Source organism: Boleophthalmus pectinirostris, unplaced genomic scaffold (genome assembly GCF_026225935.1).
Source record: "Boleophthalmus pectinirostris isolate CB_2022bp ecotype Guang Dong unplaced genomic scaffold, ASM2622593v1 HiC_scaffold_8, whole genome shotgun sequence".
In the NCBI taxonomy this organism is placed as follows: Eukaryota; Metazoa; Chordata; class Actinopteri; order Gobiiformes; family Gobiidae; genus Boleophthalmus; species Boleophthalmus pectinirostris.
Window position 1 is genome coordinate 9,748,222 of NW_026571515.1, and position 16,772 is coordinate 9,764,993.

The 16,772-nt window shown below is 38.2% G+C and overlaps 1 protein-coding gene across 2 annotated transcripts in view; it reads right to left on the reverse strand.

Annotated features, from left to right (window-relative positions):
* Window positions 1-16,772, reverse strand: part of rimkla (ribosomal modification protein rimK-like family member A) — a 51,098-nt gene that overhangs the window by 23,698 nt on the left and 10,628 nt on the right. For both annotated transcript variants that reach the window (XM_020925822.2, XM_055165988.1), the window contains exon 2: window positions 3,955-4,185. In XM_020925822.2, the coding sequence (XP_020781481.1) occupies window positions 3,955-4,185 (231 nt within the window). The remainder of the gene's footprint in view (window positions 1-3,954; window positions 4,186-16,772) is intronic.

Here is a 16,772-nt window from a genome sequence, read left to right on the forward strand (position 1 = left end):
TTACTTGAGAGATAAAAATTACAGCTACATAAAACATTTGGATAAATTTTGTCTTATTTTATTTTCATTTTAAGGTAATAAATGCTGGTTTCTGTCTCTGCTCTGGTATCGGTTAATATAATTAAAGAACTGAACTGAACAGAAAAGCTGGATTGGTACATACCAATCTAAACTGGGACTAAACCGTGACTAAACTGGGACTAAACCGTGACTAAACCGAGACTAAACCAAGATTAATTACCCCACAGCTGTACTATGAATATGATACATTAAAATAAGGACCAGAAGGCAAGATTAAACCCAGAGATAAAACTAGAACTTTAAAACTAGACTACAATTAGACCAGACCATGACTACAGAGGAATTCATATCTGGTTTTCTCTGAGCGCTCGTCTGTGGGAGCAACAGCTGTGCCACGTTTTTTCAGCTTGGGATCAGCTGCAGATTAAAAAAAAAAAAAAAAAAGGTGCTGAAAAATGCAGCGTTACTGGCGGTGTTCCCTTCACTTATGCCTTTTCCTCAATCTGTCAATTAAAGTCTCATAGGTTTTCCTCCACACTGGGACAATTTATGTTTTAAAATTGTGAGAAAAATAAAATCATATAACGTCTATGTTTGAATCTGTGATTATGTGTAATATTATCAAGAGTAAATGGAGATTTTACAAGAAGATAATGTGCTAAACCAGGACTAAACCAGGACTAAACTAGGTCTAAACCAGGACTAAACCAAGACTAAACCAGGTCTAAACTTGGACTCAACTAGGACTAAATCAGGACTAAACCAGGAATAAACCAGGACTAAACCAGGACTAAACTAGGACTAACCCAAGACTAAACCAGGTCTAGACTTGGACTCAACTAGGACTAAACCAGGTCTAAATCAGGACTAAACCAGGAATAAACCAGGACTAAACTAGGACTAAACCAGGTCAAAACTAGGACTAAACCTGAATTAAAACAGGACTAAACCAGAACTAAAACAGCACTAAACCAGGTCAAAACTAGGACTAAAACTGAATTAAACCAGGACTAAACTAGGACTAAACCAAGACTGAACCAGGTCTAAACTAGGACTAAATCAGGACTAAACCAAGACTGAACCAGGTTTAAACTAGGACAAAACCAGAACTAAACCAGGACTACGCTTGGATTAAACAGGACTAAACTAACACTAAACCAGCACTAAACCAGGTCTAAACTAGAACTAAACCAGGACTAAAACAGGACTAAAGCAGGACTAAATCAGGACTGAACCAGGATTGAACAAGGAATAAACTGGGACTAAAACAGGACTAAACCAGGACTAAACCAAGACTGAACCAGGTCTGAATCAAGACTAAACCAGGACTAAATCAGGTCAAAACTAGAACCAAACCAAGACTGAACCAGGTCTAAACTAGAACTAAACCAGGACTAAAACAGGACTAAAGCAGGACTAAAGCAAGACTAAATCAGGACTGAACCAGGATTGAACAAGGACTAAACTGGGACTAAAACAGGACTAAACCAAGACTGAACCAGGTCTGAATCAAGACTAAACCAGGACTAAATCAGGTCAAAACTAGAACCAAACCAAGACTGAACCAGGTCTAAACAGGGGCCAAACCAGAACTAAACCAGGTCTAAACTAGGACTAAACCAGAAGTAAACCAGGACTAAACCAAGACTCACTGTCATAATGTCTGTTTTTTATAGGTATTTTTGAGCTGTAATTTAATAAATATGAGGTAGATCTGTTTAATGTCACACTGTGGAACCAAAAATTTCCGCAGTGAAGCTTTAAAATGGAAAAAACAAAACAAAAAGCTGCGTCTTGCGTTCTTGCTCTCTCAAGGTCAAAACGCCAAACCTCAAATTCCTTTCTGCCATACACATGTTGCTTAGTTTAACTTCATTTATACAAAATAAAAAATAAAAAAATGACTTTACGTATAGATCTACAGGAACAGAACTCGACCAGGATCCATCCTCCACCTCTGCGTCAAACCCCCCATGTGGGAATGCCATCTTTTACCGAGAAAAATCCGAGGCAACGGGAGGTAGCCGGTTACATAAGCTCCCTGTGTGACCCAGTAAAGAGCTCCAGCAGGAATCTAGGCCAAACATCCCCCTTCTCTTCCTCCCTCCCCCTCCTCTTTCTCTCTCTATCCCTCCCTCCTCCTCCTCTTCCTCCTCCTCTTCCTCCTCCTCTTCCTCCGGGATCACACCGTTTTCATCTGAGCGCGAGAGACGGAGAGACTGACCGAGGACTGGACCAAACGCCAAGTGTAAAATAACAGATAAAATAGAGGGGAAAGGAGAAACCAGGGAGAATTATGGACTAAACCAGATCTAAACCAGGACTGAACCAGGACTGAACCAGATCTAAACCAGGACTGAACCAGAAACCAGGACTGAACCAGATAACCAGAAACCAGGACTGAACCAGATCTAAACCAGAACTGAACCAGGACTGAAACAGGACTGAACCAGATCTAAACCAGGACTTAACCAGGACTGAACCAGATCTAAACCAGAACTGAACCAGGACTGAAACAGGACTGAACCAGGACTAAAGCAGGACTGAAACAGGACTGAATCGGGATTAAACCAGGACTAAACCAGGACTAAACTAGGACTAAACCAGGACTAAAGCAGGTATAAACCAGATCTAAACCAGAACTGAACCAGGACTGAATCAGGACTAAACCAGGACTAAACCGGGACTAAACCAGATCTAAACCAGGACTGAACCAGGACTGAACCAGATCTAAACCAGGACTGAACCAGATCTAAACCAGAACTGAACCAGGACTGAAACAGGACTGAACCAGGACTAAACTAGGACTAAACCAGGACTAAAGCAGGTATAAACCAGATCTAAACCAGAACTGAACCAGGACTGAATCAGGACTAAACCAGGACTAAACAAGGACTAAACCAGAACTAAAGGAGAACTAAACTAGGATTAAACTAGAACTAAACCAGATCTAAAAGAGAACTAAACTAGGACTAAACCATGACTAAACCAGGACTAAACCCGAACTAAACCAGGTCTAAAGCAGCATTTAACTAGGACTAAACCAGGACTAAAGCAGGACTAAGCCAAAACTAAATCACAACTAAACCAGGCCTAAACCAGGACTAAACCAAATCTAAACCAGAACTAAGCCAAATCTAAACCAGGACTAAACTAGGATTAAACCAGGACTAAACTGAGCCTAAACAACAAGAAAATCAGAGGCAAATCACAAACTAGTCCAACACTAAACTATTAACTAAATCGAAAAGGAGACTAAACCGGGGAAAAACTATGAACTATGGACTAAAATCAGGGTTAAATCAGGACTAAAGCAGGACTAAAATAGAACTAAACCAGGGACTAAACTGGGCCTAAGTAATAACAGAAGTAAATCAAGAGACAATCCACTAAACACTTAACTATGAACTAAATTAGGTCTAAATGGGGGCTAAATCAGGACGAAATCAGGAACTACACCAGGACTAAACTATGGACCTAACCAGAAATAAACCAGGGGTCAACCAGGGCTTAACTATGAACTGAATTAGGTGTAAATCTGGGCGAAACCAGGACTAAAACAGAGCTGAACCATGAACAACACCAGGACTAAACCAGGACTAAACCAGAGCTGAACCATGTGCAACACCAGGACTAAACAAGGATTAAAACAGGTCTAAACCAGGACTGAACCAGGACTGAACCAGGGTTAAACTATAAACTAAATCAAGTGTAAATCTGAGCTAAATCACTTTAAATTAAACCAAGACTAGACCAGGACAAAACTAGTTGAAATGTCACTTTCCTCGTCCACCAAACCCATTTAATCTTTAATCAAAACAGCAATAAAATAAAATAATGAACATCTACAGACTGTCCAATCTAAAAAACATAAAGCTTTAGTAGATCCAGTCCTAAGCACGCCTTGTAGTAAACATGAAGTAGTTTTCTTACCGTACGAGTAGGTGTCGGGCAGGGGCACCCCGTGTCCCGCCAGCTCTTGGAAGGTCCAGAACTTGTTGACGCAGTTGAGGATGGCCTGAGGTCTGTTGATGAGACGACAGCCCATCTTCTCCAGGTGCCGCAGGACGGTGATGTCACTGTCCGACTGCACCCAGGGCGTGGGCACCCGCACCATCACCACCTGAGGGTACGAAGTCACCAGCTCCTGATCCACACGCAGCCCTGAGACACGACACAGAGAGAGAGAGAGAGAGGAGGGTTATTCTAATGCGGGGGTCAATAAACTTTTTTTCTCTGGGGGCCACATTATCTCTACTGACTGTGATGGAGGCCGGGTCGAGTCAGCCCTAACCACAGAATTGTACAACCCTGACGACGCAGATTATATTCTTTGAAAACTGCCACACTTTCTTTACATATCAGAAAAACTCCACGGTCCTTACACTGAATAACAAAATAATTGGTCGTCCACTGTTCTTTGAAAACTCTGCACTTTCTGTTAACTTTTCGTACTTTAACACCAGACATTTTGTTGTCCTTAACTGCACTACAGAACTCTGCGCGTGCATTGACTGTCAACTGTTTGATCTCGAGTTTGTCAGGTGATGAAAATTTGGCGGCAAATGTAAATTATTAAAATATAAACCCTTCATATAAATATCTGTTTTTAAATTGGACAAAAAAATCTACAAAATAGAAGATGCCGACATGTTATTATTAGCCAAAAAGTAGTTTTAAAAGAAAGGCCATGACAACTTTTGAGGATTGCCTTGTAGGGCCAGGCAGAGGGGCTGGGGAGCGGTCAACGGGGCGTGGCGGGCTGCAGTCGGTACGCGGGCCTTAGTTTGATGACCCCTGTTCTAATGGCTTCACAGTAAGAAGGTTCCAGGTGCCTTTCTGTTTGCATGTTCTTCTTCATGTGTCTGGGTATGTTTCCTCCTGGCTCTCCATTTTCCCTCATCAACCCAAAACACGTACCACTGGTCAAAACCTCCAACTACGACAGTCCTGACCAAACTTAGCAACTAGACCATGGAGATGGATCCCACTGCACCTGAGGAGATGCCCCAGCGACACTGCAGAAAAGTGAACCTTAACCTTAATTTGCTTGAAACGTTGAGGTTAAAAGTACTACAAAGTAAGGTTTTGATTTGAAGTTACATAAACATGACCAGACTGCATCCCCAGACAAAAGGTAAACATGTTCAAATCAAACATAACTTATACTTTTAATAATTGTAATGCTGATTTATTCTTCATTACACAAACACTGGGCATGATGTGGCCAAGTTGTTTATGTTGTAATTTGGTGACGAAAGCCACACTGTGGAGTCACGCATTCTGGATGCCAGTTTCAGTGCCAATCATTAATCAGTGCCCGTGCTGCTGCAGTATGTGCTGTCTATAGACGGAGAATCGCTTTATCACGCTCTCTCTCTCTCTCGCTGTAAACCAGACAAAAAACAGATTGTAACTGTGCAATACTCCCTGATAACACTGGAGAAAATTCACAGAAGAATCACTATTTTTATTACAGCTAGAGGTCATCCAGACAGAGCCCACAGCAAATGAAGGTTAAATAGTTAGACTGATAGAGATCTTTATTGCAAACTCGTGGTCAAGAGTAAAAAACAGGCAACAACAATATAAAAGATTTATATTGTGTCAATTGAGGTTTAAAAGTGTAAAACTAGTAGCCAGAACACACAGTACTCGCTCTAAAGACTTTGTCCAGTTATCAGAATGCAACCTCCCTTTCCTAAATTACAGATAACAATGAAGTCCCATTCAGCAAAATATTAATCTACAGAAGTTTTGTTTTGGTAAAGTTCAAACAGTATCGTCTCTCTATCTCTGTACGTCTTGGTTTTTAGGTTTTAGGTTGTACAGCCTGTGTCTGTTCTCATGCTCCTCTTCACACTGGTTTATTGAGAGCGAGTACACAGTAAAATGTTGTCAGTTTAACTTCTTTCGGTTCTTTCTTGTTGATCATGAACGCGGCTTTGGTCTTTATCACACAAACACTGGAGCTAACGGTACCAGGCGGAGACACGACACCCAAACAAACCACAAAATACAAACACTGAAAGCATTTATGGAGAGATCAGTGTTAAATTAGATCCAAATTTGAGCTAAGCTGCAAATCCAGGTCTAAGCCGGGACTGGTGATTAGAAACTGGGACTAGTCTAAGTCTAAACCAGGACTAAAGAAAGCCTATATTTTTACATTTCAACAGCAAGTAAAGTGTAAAGTGTAAAGTGTATGTACTAAAATCATAGCTATGCATGTTTTTTTTCATAATTAAGCCAAATTAAGGCTGTGCAATTAATAACATTTTAATCGTGATTTCAATTTGTGTGTCAAAACGATCTCCAAACTCATATACCATAATCGAGTTGAAATGATTTTAAGAGTAACAAAGTTTATTTTAGGATATTTTTTATATAATTAGGTATATTTATTTTATTTTTTAAGTATAGAGATTGTAGAACAGCTGGATATATAGTTTATTTTGGATACATTTATGTTTTTCTATGCCTTATTTCATGTTCAAAGTATATTTTACTCATTTTAAACAATCCAAAACTGCTCTAAGGTTCATATCTGTAGTCTGTATTTATTTTCAATTTGGAAGTTTTGCTTAAATTATCAATAACAAAGTATTTTTTTGAGTGAGAAATGCTAAAAAAAAAAAAAGAATCGTTTGAATAATCGTGATTTCAATATTGACCAGAATAATCGTGATAATGATTTTTTTCCATAATCAAGCAGCTCTAAACTAGCCTGATTCATCAACCGGTTTCACTTTGTGGAAACCGTCTGACCTCGCAGCATTAGGATTCGTTCGCTAGACGGTAGGCGGGCACTTTTTTATTTAACAATCGCTGCTATTTGGTTGTGACGTATGTAATGCGCCGCTAATGGGGCTAACTGGTATATTAAGCTTTTCCCAAATCTTGTAGGAAGAAGGACAATAACGACTTTCCCCTTGATAAAATTCACCAAACGTTCTCTTTATTCCGGCTTTAAATCCTTGATCTCGGGAATTGTTGCCAACACAGAATATATGGCTCTTCACTGACTGTCTGGTGCCCGAACTCGTACTTCCAGGGTTTTTGCAAACCGTCTAGTGTATTCTGATTCCTGACCTTGTCGCTGGAGAGAAGTGAAATTGAGTTGAGGCACTAGGTAGCCCTAAGCCAAATCAAACCCAAAACCTGGACTAAAACCTGGACTAATTCAAGCAGAAACCAGGACTAACCCAAGGCTATCTAAATCTAAATCTGATCTAAACCTGTAACCATAAATCTAAACCAGGACTCACCTTAGTTTAAACCCAGACAAATTTATACAGTCTAAGGTCTAAACCGGAACTGATTTGATTTGATTACTGCGATTGCGGTGTAACATTTCAGCTTTGTTATTATGTACAGTCAGCTCTTCACACGATAGTTTTTGCAGAGTTTGTATCAGATGCGGTCGATACAATGGAGTGTTATTTGGATGTGGGGCAGTGGGGCAGAGCTGAATTTATCTCTGCTCTGATCACACTCGGCTCCACCAGACAAAAGAGACGCTCCCAGCAAATGCTACCAAGAATAGCACGGTTCATAACGAGAAGACGGGCGCTAGTTTTGGTTAAAGGGCCTGATCTCTGTTATAATATTGTTTCCTCATCACAAACAGACCTGGAGTTGTGTTTTGTTTTGTTTTATTCACTCATGTTTAACACACAAACCTGCAAATTTAGGGTGGAACAAGGTGGAACAGAGTATTTTGAGTTTTAGAGATGTGGACAGACTAATAATAACTGATTACTCAAACACAACTCCAGGTCTATTTTTGATTTAACAACACTTTAACATCACTTAAAGCTCACAAGAGTCAAGAGTTTTATGTAATATATCTAGGCATAACGATAACAACAATATCCAAATCTCTCGTTACGATATTTTCACCATATACATTTCACGGTACGATATTTATTGCTATATTTTGTAGAGGTAAACAAAAGGGTTAATATGCATTTTTTTTCCTCTTAAAATGCTTTGACAAGACTTAATCCAAAGAACTAAGACTTAGAAGTGCTTAGAACTGTTATTCCTGCTTGTAGTCTGCACTGAAATGGAGCAAAGGATCTTTTTTTTAACTATTGCTGCACCATAACTCTTAATTTAAACAAAGAGACTTGAGATTCGATTTATTGTGATGGTCCACGATATTATTGTCAGAACTTTGACGATATCACGATATTTCGGTTATTGTTACGTACCTAAATATACATATATATGACCTTTAAGATTTGGTGCAATGGAAAGATTTAAGCTAGAAAGGATAAAAACAGCCATTTTGTAAAATCAAGACTTTAAAAAACCTACAGTGTAAGTCTAAAATGCTAAGTTTTGTTGAGTAGAACTACATTGACCATGATCCTTTGCGTTCTTTCACAGTTGTCGACACACACACATGAAAAATGCTAAATAATAATACTGTAATGCAAGAATGTGGAATTTATTGTCTAAATATATAATGATTTTGTGCAGCTATTGTAACTTGATGCTAAGGAACAGGCTCGGTACTGCTTCCGATACCACGATGACAACAAAAACACTCTTTATTTAGACAATATAATGGGATTTTCAACATTAAATCATAGTTCTTGCTTGTTCTGATACAGCTCAAGATTATTCTAAAGCTTCAGGAAAGGTTCATTTCTGTCCTGTGAATGTGACTTTTTAGTATTGATACCTGCTCAAATGAGTATCTAATTTAAATAGTAGTTTTAATATTAATTTTGTATCAGATTGTCGATACTTTTGACAACTCTTAATACAATACAACCATTTTGAAGTGACATGAAATTGTATTGGATGTGGATGACGGATTTGACCCACTTCTCAGACAGATGTTGAACTAGCTGAGATCTGTGGGTAAAACTAAGTGGGCAGGAGGGTAACGGCAGCCAGGCTGGCGCCACCTAGTGCCTGTGCTCAATTTGATTTATCTCCAGCAACTAGGTCAGGAATCGGAATCCACTTGACAGTTTGCTTGAACCCCGGAAGTTGTAGGCCGTGCACCGGCCACTCAACGAAGAGCTGAACCAACCCGAGTTGCGAGAGCAGACTGTACACGCGCTCCTCCTTTGGACTTCCTTTGTCAAATAGAGACTTTGCATTTTTTATTTACATTGACAGACATGTTCACTCTCTCCTTTGTTTGCTCTTGTGCCGGCAACTGGACACCGCTGAGTGTTCCGGCGCTTTGCATATGTCACGACCAAATAGCAGCGACTGGTTAAATTAAAAAAGTACCCACCTACTGTTGAGCAAACGAATCCTAATGCTGCGAGGTCAGACAGTTTCCATGAAGTGAAACCAGCTGAATCAGACTAGGTTAAAGGTGCATTGTGTAAATTTTCTGCTAGAGGGTCCATCACCTGCTTGTTTCTATGGATATGTCATTGCTCTGCTTAGAATGTTCCACAGTGTGACATTAAACAGCTCTACCTTATATTTATTATTTTTATATCATTTCATAGCTGAAAAATACCTAGAAAAACAGGCATTCTGACTCTGAGCGAGGTCACCTCTCCACAGATCTGACCTGTAACCTGGTCTGGTTTAGTTTCCAGACAAAGCAATAACATCTCCATGGAGAAAAGCACCAGAAAAGTTACACAATGCACCTTTAAATCTTGGTTTCTTCTTTTGCTTTAGTCCAGGTTTAGTCTAAATCTGAGCTGGTGCTGCCTTTAGTGGCCTCTGCGATTTCCAATACAAAAAAATTACAATATAAGGAGTTTGAAGTGATATGAATTTGTACATGCGTGTACGTTGACGATCGCTTTGGCCCACTTCTCAGAGAGATTTTGAATTAGCTGCGATCTGCCTGGTGTTGTTTATCACAGATGGCCTTCTCTGCGACTCTGCCAAGAACTCTGAGGCGTCTCATTGGACAGACACTGTTACTGTGTCCAACAAAGAGAGCCGAGCAACAGATAATATTGAGCGGATGAAACGCGCAGTCAGTAGAACATGACTGAGTGCTCGTTTAGTCCTGATTCAGCCCTGTTTAGATTCAAAATGGGCTTAGATTTAGTCAAAGGGCCCATTTTACGCTATTTTCTGATCTGTGTTGTAATGTTGTTTCCTCATGACAAACAGACCTGGAGTTGTGTTTTGTTTCATTCTTTCACATGTTTAACACACAAATCCTGCATATTTAGGCTGAGCTCTTCTCTCAAACCTCAGAACACTCTGTTCCACCTTGTGATGTCATGTGGTAATACACTCCATACGCCTTTGCAAGAATCATTTGGATGATTTCAGACCTGGACTTGCCAATCTCTACTGAACAGAAGTGCAACAAATTTGACATTTTCACTCTTTTGGAGATTAAAATGTTTTTATTTCATATGAACTTTGCACAAGAAGTCATTTAGCAAAGACTTTGAGTATCACAGCCATGATTTAGCCTTTATTTTTTGTTGAACCGTATTGAATCGATTTGAAATATATTGAAAGCTCACTGTATCAAGATATGTATCGTATCGTGGCCTATGTATTGAGATATGTATTGTATCGGCAACTTCTTAATGATACCCAGCCTTAGTGGTAATACAGAAGTACTCCACTGTGTTTTTAAACTCCATACACCTTCACTAGAATCATTTGGATGATTTCAGACCTAGAATTGCCAGTCTCTACTGAACAAAAGTGCAACACGTGTGACATTTTCACTGTTTTGATGATTAAAATGGACGTGTTTCATATTAACTTTGTACATGAAGTGGTTTAACAAAGACTTTTAGCATCACAGTCATGATTTAATCTTTATTTTTTGTTGAACTATATTGAATTGATTTGAAATACCGAATTGTAAGCTCACTATATCCAGGTATGTATCGTATCGGCAACTTCTTAATGGTATCCTACTGCTATGTGACGTCACAATGTGGAACAGAGCATTTTGAGCTTTGGAGATGTAGACAGACTAATAATAAAGAGTTACTCAAACACGTGTGAAAGAAACAAAACACAGCTCCAGGTCTGTTTTTGATGAGGTAACAACATTAAAACATGGTTTAAATCTCACAAGAGTTCATTTTGTGTGATATAGGACCTTTAAATTTTGATTTATTCCTGGTTCAGACCTGGATGTTTAATGGTGTACACCCAGTTAGATAATTTTATCTTAGTTTAGTCTCTGCACTTTTGTAATCCTGTGTTTTAATCCTGTTTAGTTTTGGTTAAATCAAGGCTTGACCTATACCTAATTTGATTTCATTCTTGTCAAGATAAATGCTGTTTACATCAGGCACTGTAGGGTAAAAGCAGCTAAATAAAAAAAAAATCTAACTGCAAAATATAGTACTTTCAATTTACATTGCATTTTCTCTGGTAATAAAACAGAAACTCATGACAGGGCTCCATTTTGTCCAGTCAGCATCATTGTTACTAAGAAATGTGAGAAACCAATTGCGTGACACTGTCCCAGAGACTAGTTTCTTCTTACTTCTCTTGGACGACAAACAGGAGAGGGGGGAATGTTCTTGCCGGCCTTTAGTATGTGACATATTGAGTTAGAAAATCAGCTTCTATATCAGAATAAAATGAAATGTGAATGTAGCAAGACCAAATGTCGGGAATTATTTTTGTCACTTTACCGATTTTTGCCAAAGCAGCACACATTTTTTCAGTCTGTAATATCAATATAATCCTCATTTACTCACAGAAGTTTACTATGAAATCGTATTTTAAATATTTTTTTCTTGTTCCCCATGTCCAAGAGCATCTGTAACTAGGGGTGTGCAAAAATATATGTGATGATACAGTATAGATATCGTGGGCTGCTGTATCGAGTATTTTTTGGTACATTTTACTAAATTATTTTGTTACAGGCTGCAGTTTTGTTGCTTGTTTAGTTTTTAACTTTGCACAAGAAGCGGTTTACAGACTTTTAGTATCACAGCCATGATTTAGCCATTATTTTTTATTGAACCGAATCGATTTGAAATATATCGTATTGAATCGAAAGTGCACTGTATCAAGGTATGTATCGTATCGGCAATTTTTAAATGATACCCAATGCCCAATCTTGGGAAGAAATATTAATTATTTCCTTACCTGCTTGGCATGGACATAATTTGTAAGCAGCGCAACACAAGAAACTTAGAAAGCTACAGAATTTGTTCAAAAATCATTCAGACTTGCGTGTGTAATTAATACAATATATTTAATGAAAAAAATTTAGTTATTTCCAGCTAATTTCCAGCAGAATGAGGTGAGTGGGCGGGGCTATAGTGAATCGATTTAGGTATTTGTAGTCAAAAGTATCGCTACCAAAAATTCTGAACATTTCCAAATATGCAAAACTTGTAGAAACTTTGCCAAAAACGCCATCTGCTCTAATTTTCTCTCAAATTTTTACAGTACAGTTGACGTGCTGTTACCTCACCCGTCCCAGCGTCTGTCCCTTTATATCTCCATCTGTGTCAGTATCTGGGTCACTGTGGACAGCAGCACCGCGAGCCCTACGGGTCAGGAAATCCTCCCCCGGCCCCAGTCTCATAATACAGTCAAGGAATCTTACTACAGTACAAATATTCAGATCCAGCCACTGCTCCCACAGAGTCGTGTTTGCACAGGGCATCGATTGTTGTGTTGGAGCAGATACAATGAAGAGGCCAGTTTATTTTGGGCAATGAGACTCGAGCTCGAATAAAGGAGGTTTTATCTGATTCACAACAATGAATCTGGTCCTGTGTGCAAGCGGGACTATGAATCTGTACGCAAGAAATACTGGTTCTACTACTGTACTATGGGTATTGTATTATATATTTGATCAGAGTGAAGTACACTTGTCAAAAATAGTACTTAATAAGAGTAAAGTTACTTCAAGTATCTGGGAAAACTATAAGAGTAATTGCCAATCTCTACTGAACAAAACGTAATATGTAGGGATGTAACAATAACCAAAATATCGTGATATCGTATCGTCAAATTTCTCATAATAATATCATGGACCATCACAATATATCGAATTACAAGTCTCTTTGCTTAAATTAATAGTTATGGAGCAGCAATAGCTAAAAAAGACAGAGGGAACTACATAGACCATGATCCTTTGCTCCATTTCAGTGCAGACTACAAGAAGAAATAACAGTTCTAAGCATTTTTAAGTCTTAGTTCTTTGGATTAAGTCTTGTCAAGGCATTTTAAAAGGAAAAAGTTGCATATTAACAGTTTTGTTCGCAGCCTTCACAAAATATCGCAGTAAATATCGTACCCTGAGATGTATATCGTGAAAATATCGTACAGAGAGATTTGGATACTGTTACATCCCTAATCGTGAGCTTCCCCATGATATCGCAATAAATATCGTACCGTGAGATTCATACCGTGACAATATCATATCATGAGACCTGGATATTGTTACACCCCTAGGATTAGGAGCTGTTAACTTGAAAACTACAGCTTCATGACATCACAAGGTGGAACAGAGCATTTAAAGCTTTCGAGATGTAGACAGACTAATAATAAAGGGTTACTCAAAACGTGTGAATGAAACAAAACGCAACTCCATGTTTGTTTTTGAGGAGGTAACGTCTGTATAACATGGATTAAAGCTCACAAGAGACAACTATATTTTTAATTTTTACATAAGATAGCACCTTTTAAATAATGCACAAATTCTGATATTTTCAAAAGACCTACCACAAAAATAGTAATCCGGTAATACAGTTACTCAAATGAATATGTAGAAAAGTATTTGGGAAAACTATAAGAGTAAGAGTAATTGTAAGCGAGACTGTCAGTGGATAAATAATATACACAATATGGTATTTTTAAAGGTTAGACGACAAAAATAGCAATTCATAATAATAACGATTCACTCTGCAGTTTTTTTGTTGGGCGTCTGACACCTTCTTGCTTTTATGAATATGTCATTGCTCTTCCCGGAATGTTCCACAGCTCTACTTTACATTTATTCAATTACAAGTGGTTTTATAGCTCAAAAATGCCTCTCCACAGATCTGACCTGTAACTGGGTCTGGTTTTGTCGCCACGATGATAGAAAGGTTTAATGCCGTACTGTGAAACATTCCAGACAAATCAATAACATCTCTGTGAAGAAAAGTTACACAGTGCGCCTTTAAATGTCTGAAGGAGCGGTGCAAGAAACGCAAATGTTCAAATAAATCAATATGGTCAACTTAATGTGTTTGTCTCTTGTAAATCGTGGGAAGAGCCGAAACGTTTACTTATGTTTGAGCACTATTTAGAAGTGTTAGAAGTGCTAAAATAAACATAAACCAAACTAAAAACCAAACCGTAAAGCAGATTTGACCCGAAAAGCATCCTCAGTGTCCAATATGTCTAAAAAAAACCACAAGCTGCGATAAATAAATAGTCGATTAAAACACTTAAGTCATTCGTTTTTATCTGTAATGAGTCACAATTCAACCTTCTAAAGCACAAATCTTATCATATTCCCAGTACTTCGAAGAAAAAGTAGATAAATACTGATTTCCAAAAAGTATTGTCCCATAACATGTATTTAAAGATAAGTTTTATTGTGACAGGGTTTGTACAAATGCTCACCGTTGTGTAACAGATAACCCTCATCATATCATCTTACAAGAGATATTTTTACTACTTTATTTCTTTATTTCATTGTATTTTTATTTATGCCATATTTTACACTTGTTTCGTGTTATTTTTGCTGCGTATTTAGAATTTATTTAGGAATTATAAGACTAAAAAGGACATAAATTAAAGCGATTGTACCTGATTTCAATTTCGTATTTTAGTTTGAACTCTTAGCCCCGCCCTCTTGGTCTCTTTCTGCCTAAAGCTGACGTCAGATATGGTGTCAAGTTACGTTTTATTGTGCAACTTTTAAATAAAGCTTATCACTACTCGTGTACTATTATTTTCAAGTAATAATTATTCTGTGAACTTCCCTGTTGGGTGTAAACAAGGCGTGCCACTGCTCAGCGTCACAACAGGTCAAAACAGATACAATTCCTCGAAGTTTTGTCACTCATGAACAGGATGTTTCGTACAGATGCTGCGTCCGACGTTTTACAGCAGTTATTCCAGATATGAATATGCAAATAAGGGCGTGTACTAGTCTATGTGCTCTGATACGTGTTCTGATGCAGCTCAAGATCATTCTAAAGCTTCAGGAAACGTTTTTGTCCTGTTAATGTGACTTTTTTTAGTATCGATACTTGCTCACATGAGTATCTAGTTTCAATATGTTTTTGTATATCGATTAGTGTCAGATTTTTGATACTTTTGACAACCCTAACCCAGCTACTACCAACTTTGTACTTAAGTTTTTCCAAATATTAAAATACAACTGAACTGAGATAGGTTCCATAGTGGTCCATGTGCGTATATTAGTCTATGTGCTCTTATACTTGTTCTGATGCAGCTCAAGATCATTCTAAAGCTTCAGGAATGGTTAATTTATGTCCTGTTAATGTGACTTTTTAAGTATTGATTTCTACTCAAATGAATATCTAGTTTTGATATTAGTATGTATATTGATTAGTATCAGATTTTCAATACATTTAGCAACCCTAACTCTGCTAATATCAACTTTTTACTTGATTATTCACTCATCTGAGGTCGGTTCCACAGTGGTCCATGTGCGTATACTCCTCTATGTGCTCTTATACTTGTTCTGATGCAGCTCAAGATCATTCTAAAGCTTCAGGAATGGTTCAATTTTGTCCTGTGAATGTCTTTTTTTAGTATCAATACTTACCCAAACGAGTATCTAGTTTCGATACTAATTTTAGTACTGATTAGTGTCTGATTTTAGTTACTTTTCGCAACCCTAATCCTGCTACTACCAACGTTTTACTTTATTATTCCAAATATTAAAGGTGCATTGTGTAACTTTTATGCTGGAGAGTCCGCTACCAGCTTGTCTTCACTGTATTTAAGTATTTTATTGCTTTGCCTGAATGATCCACAGCGTTCCACTTTTCTATTAGCCTGATTCATCAGCCGGTTTCACTTCATGGAAACCGTCTGACCTCACAGCATTAGGATTTGTTCGCTCGACGGGTACTTTTTTATTTAACCAATTGCTGCTATTTGGTTGTGACGTCTGTATTAAGCTTTTCCCAAATCATGTAGGAAGAAGGGCAATAACATTTTATAACATATAATATAATATAATAACATTGATAAAATTCACCAAACATTGTCTTTGTTCCGGCTTTAAATCCTCGATCTCAGGAATCACACAGGAAACACAGAATGTCTGTCTTCGTCTACATCCATCTCGACCGCTTTGTTTACTGTTGTGCTGTTCCACAAAAGGAACCCAGACAGGCGCTTGTCATGGCTTCACAGATCTTCACTGATTGTCCGGTGGGCCGTCTACAACTTCCGGTGTTCTCGCAAACCGTCTAGTGTACTCCAATTCCTGACCTAGTCCCTGGAGAGAAATGAAATTGAGCAGAGGCACTAGGTGGCACCAGCCTGGACACTTTTCTATCTCCATGAAGACAAGAACGCCATCAGGCCTGAAGTTATGGATTAGAAATGTGAAGAGGCAACCCTGCTCTTTTCCAGTGTGTTCAAACAAAAAAAAACACATGTAATTTAATAAATGTTTGATAGTGTAATGCCATAGTGTGGAACATTCCTGGCAGCCCTAACCCAGACACAGTAATATAATAATCTAGTGAGCTTTTAGCCATGTTATAATGCTGTTACCTCCACAAGAACAGACCTGGTCTTGTGTTTTGTTTCATTCACACACGTTTGAGTAATCCTTTGTTATT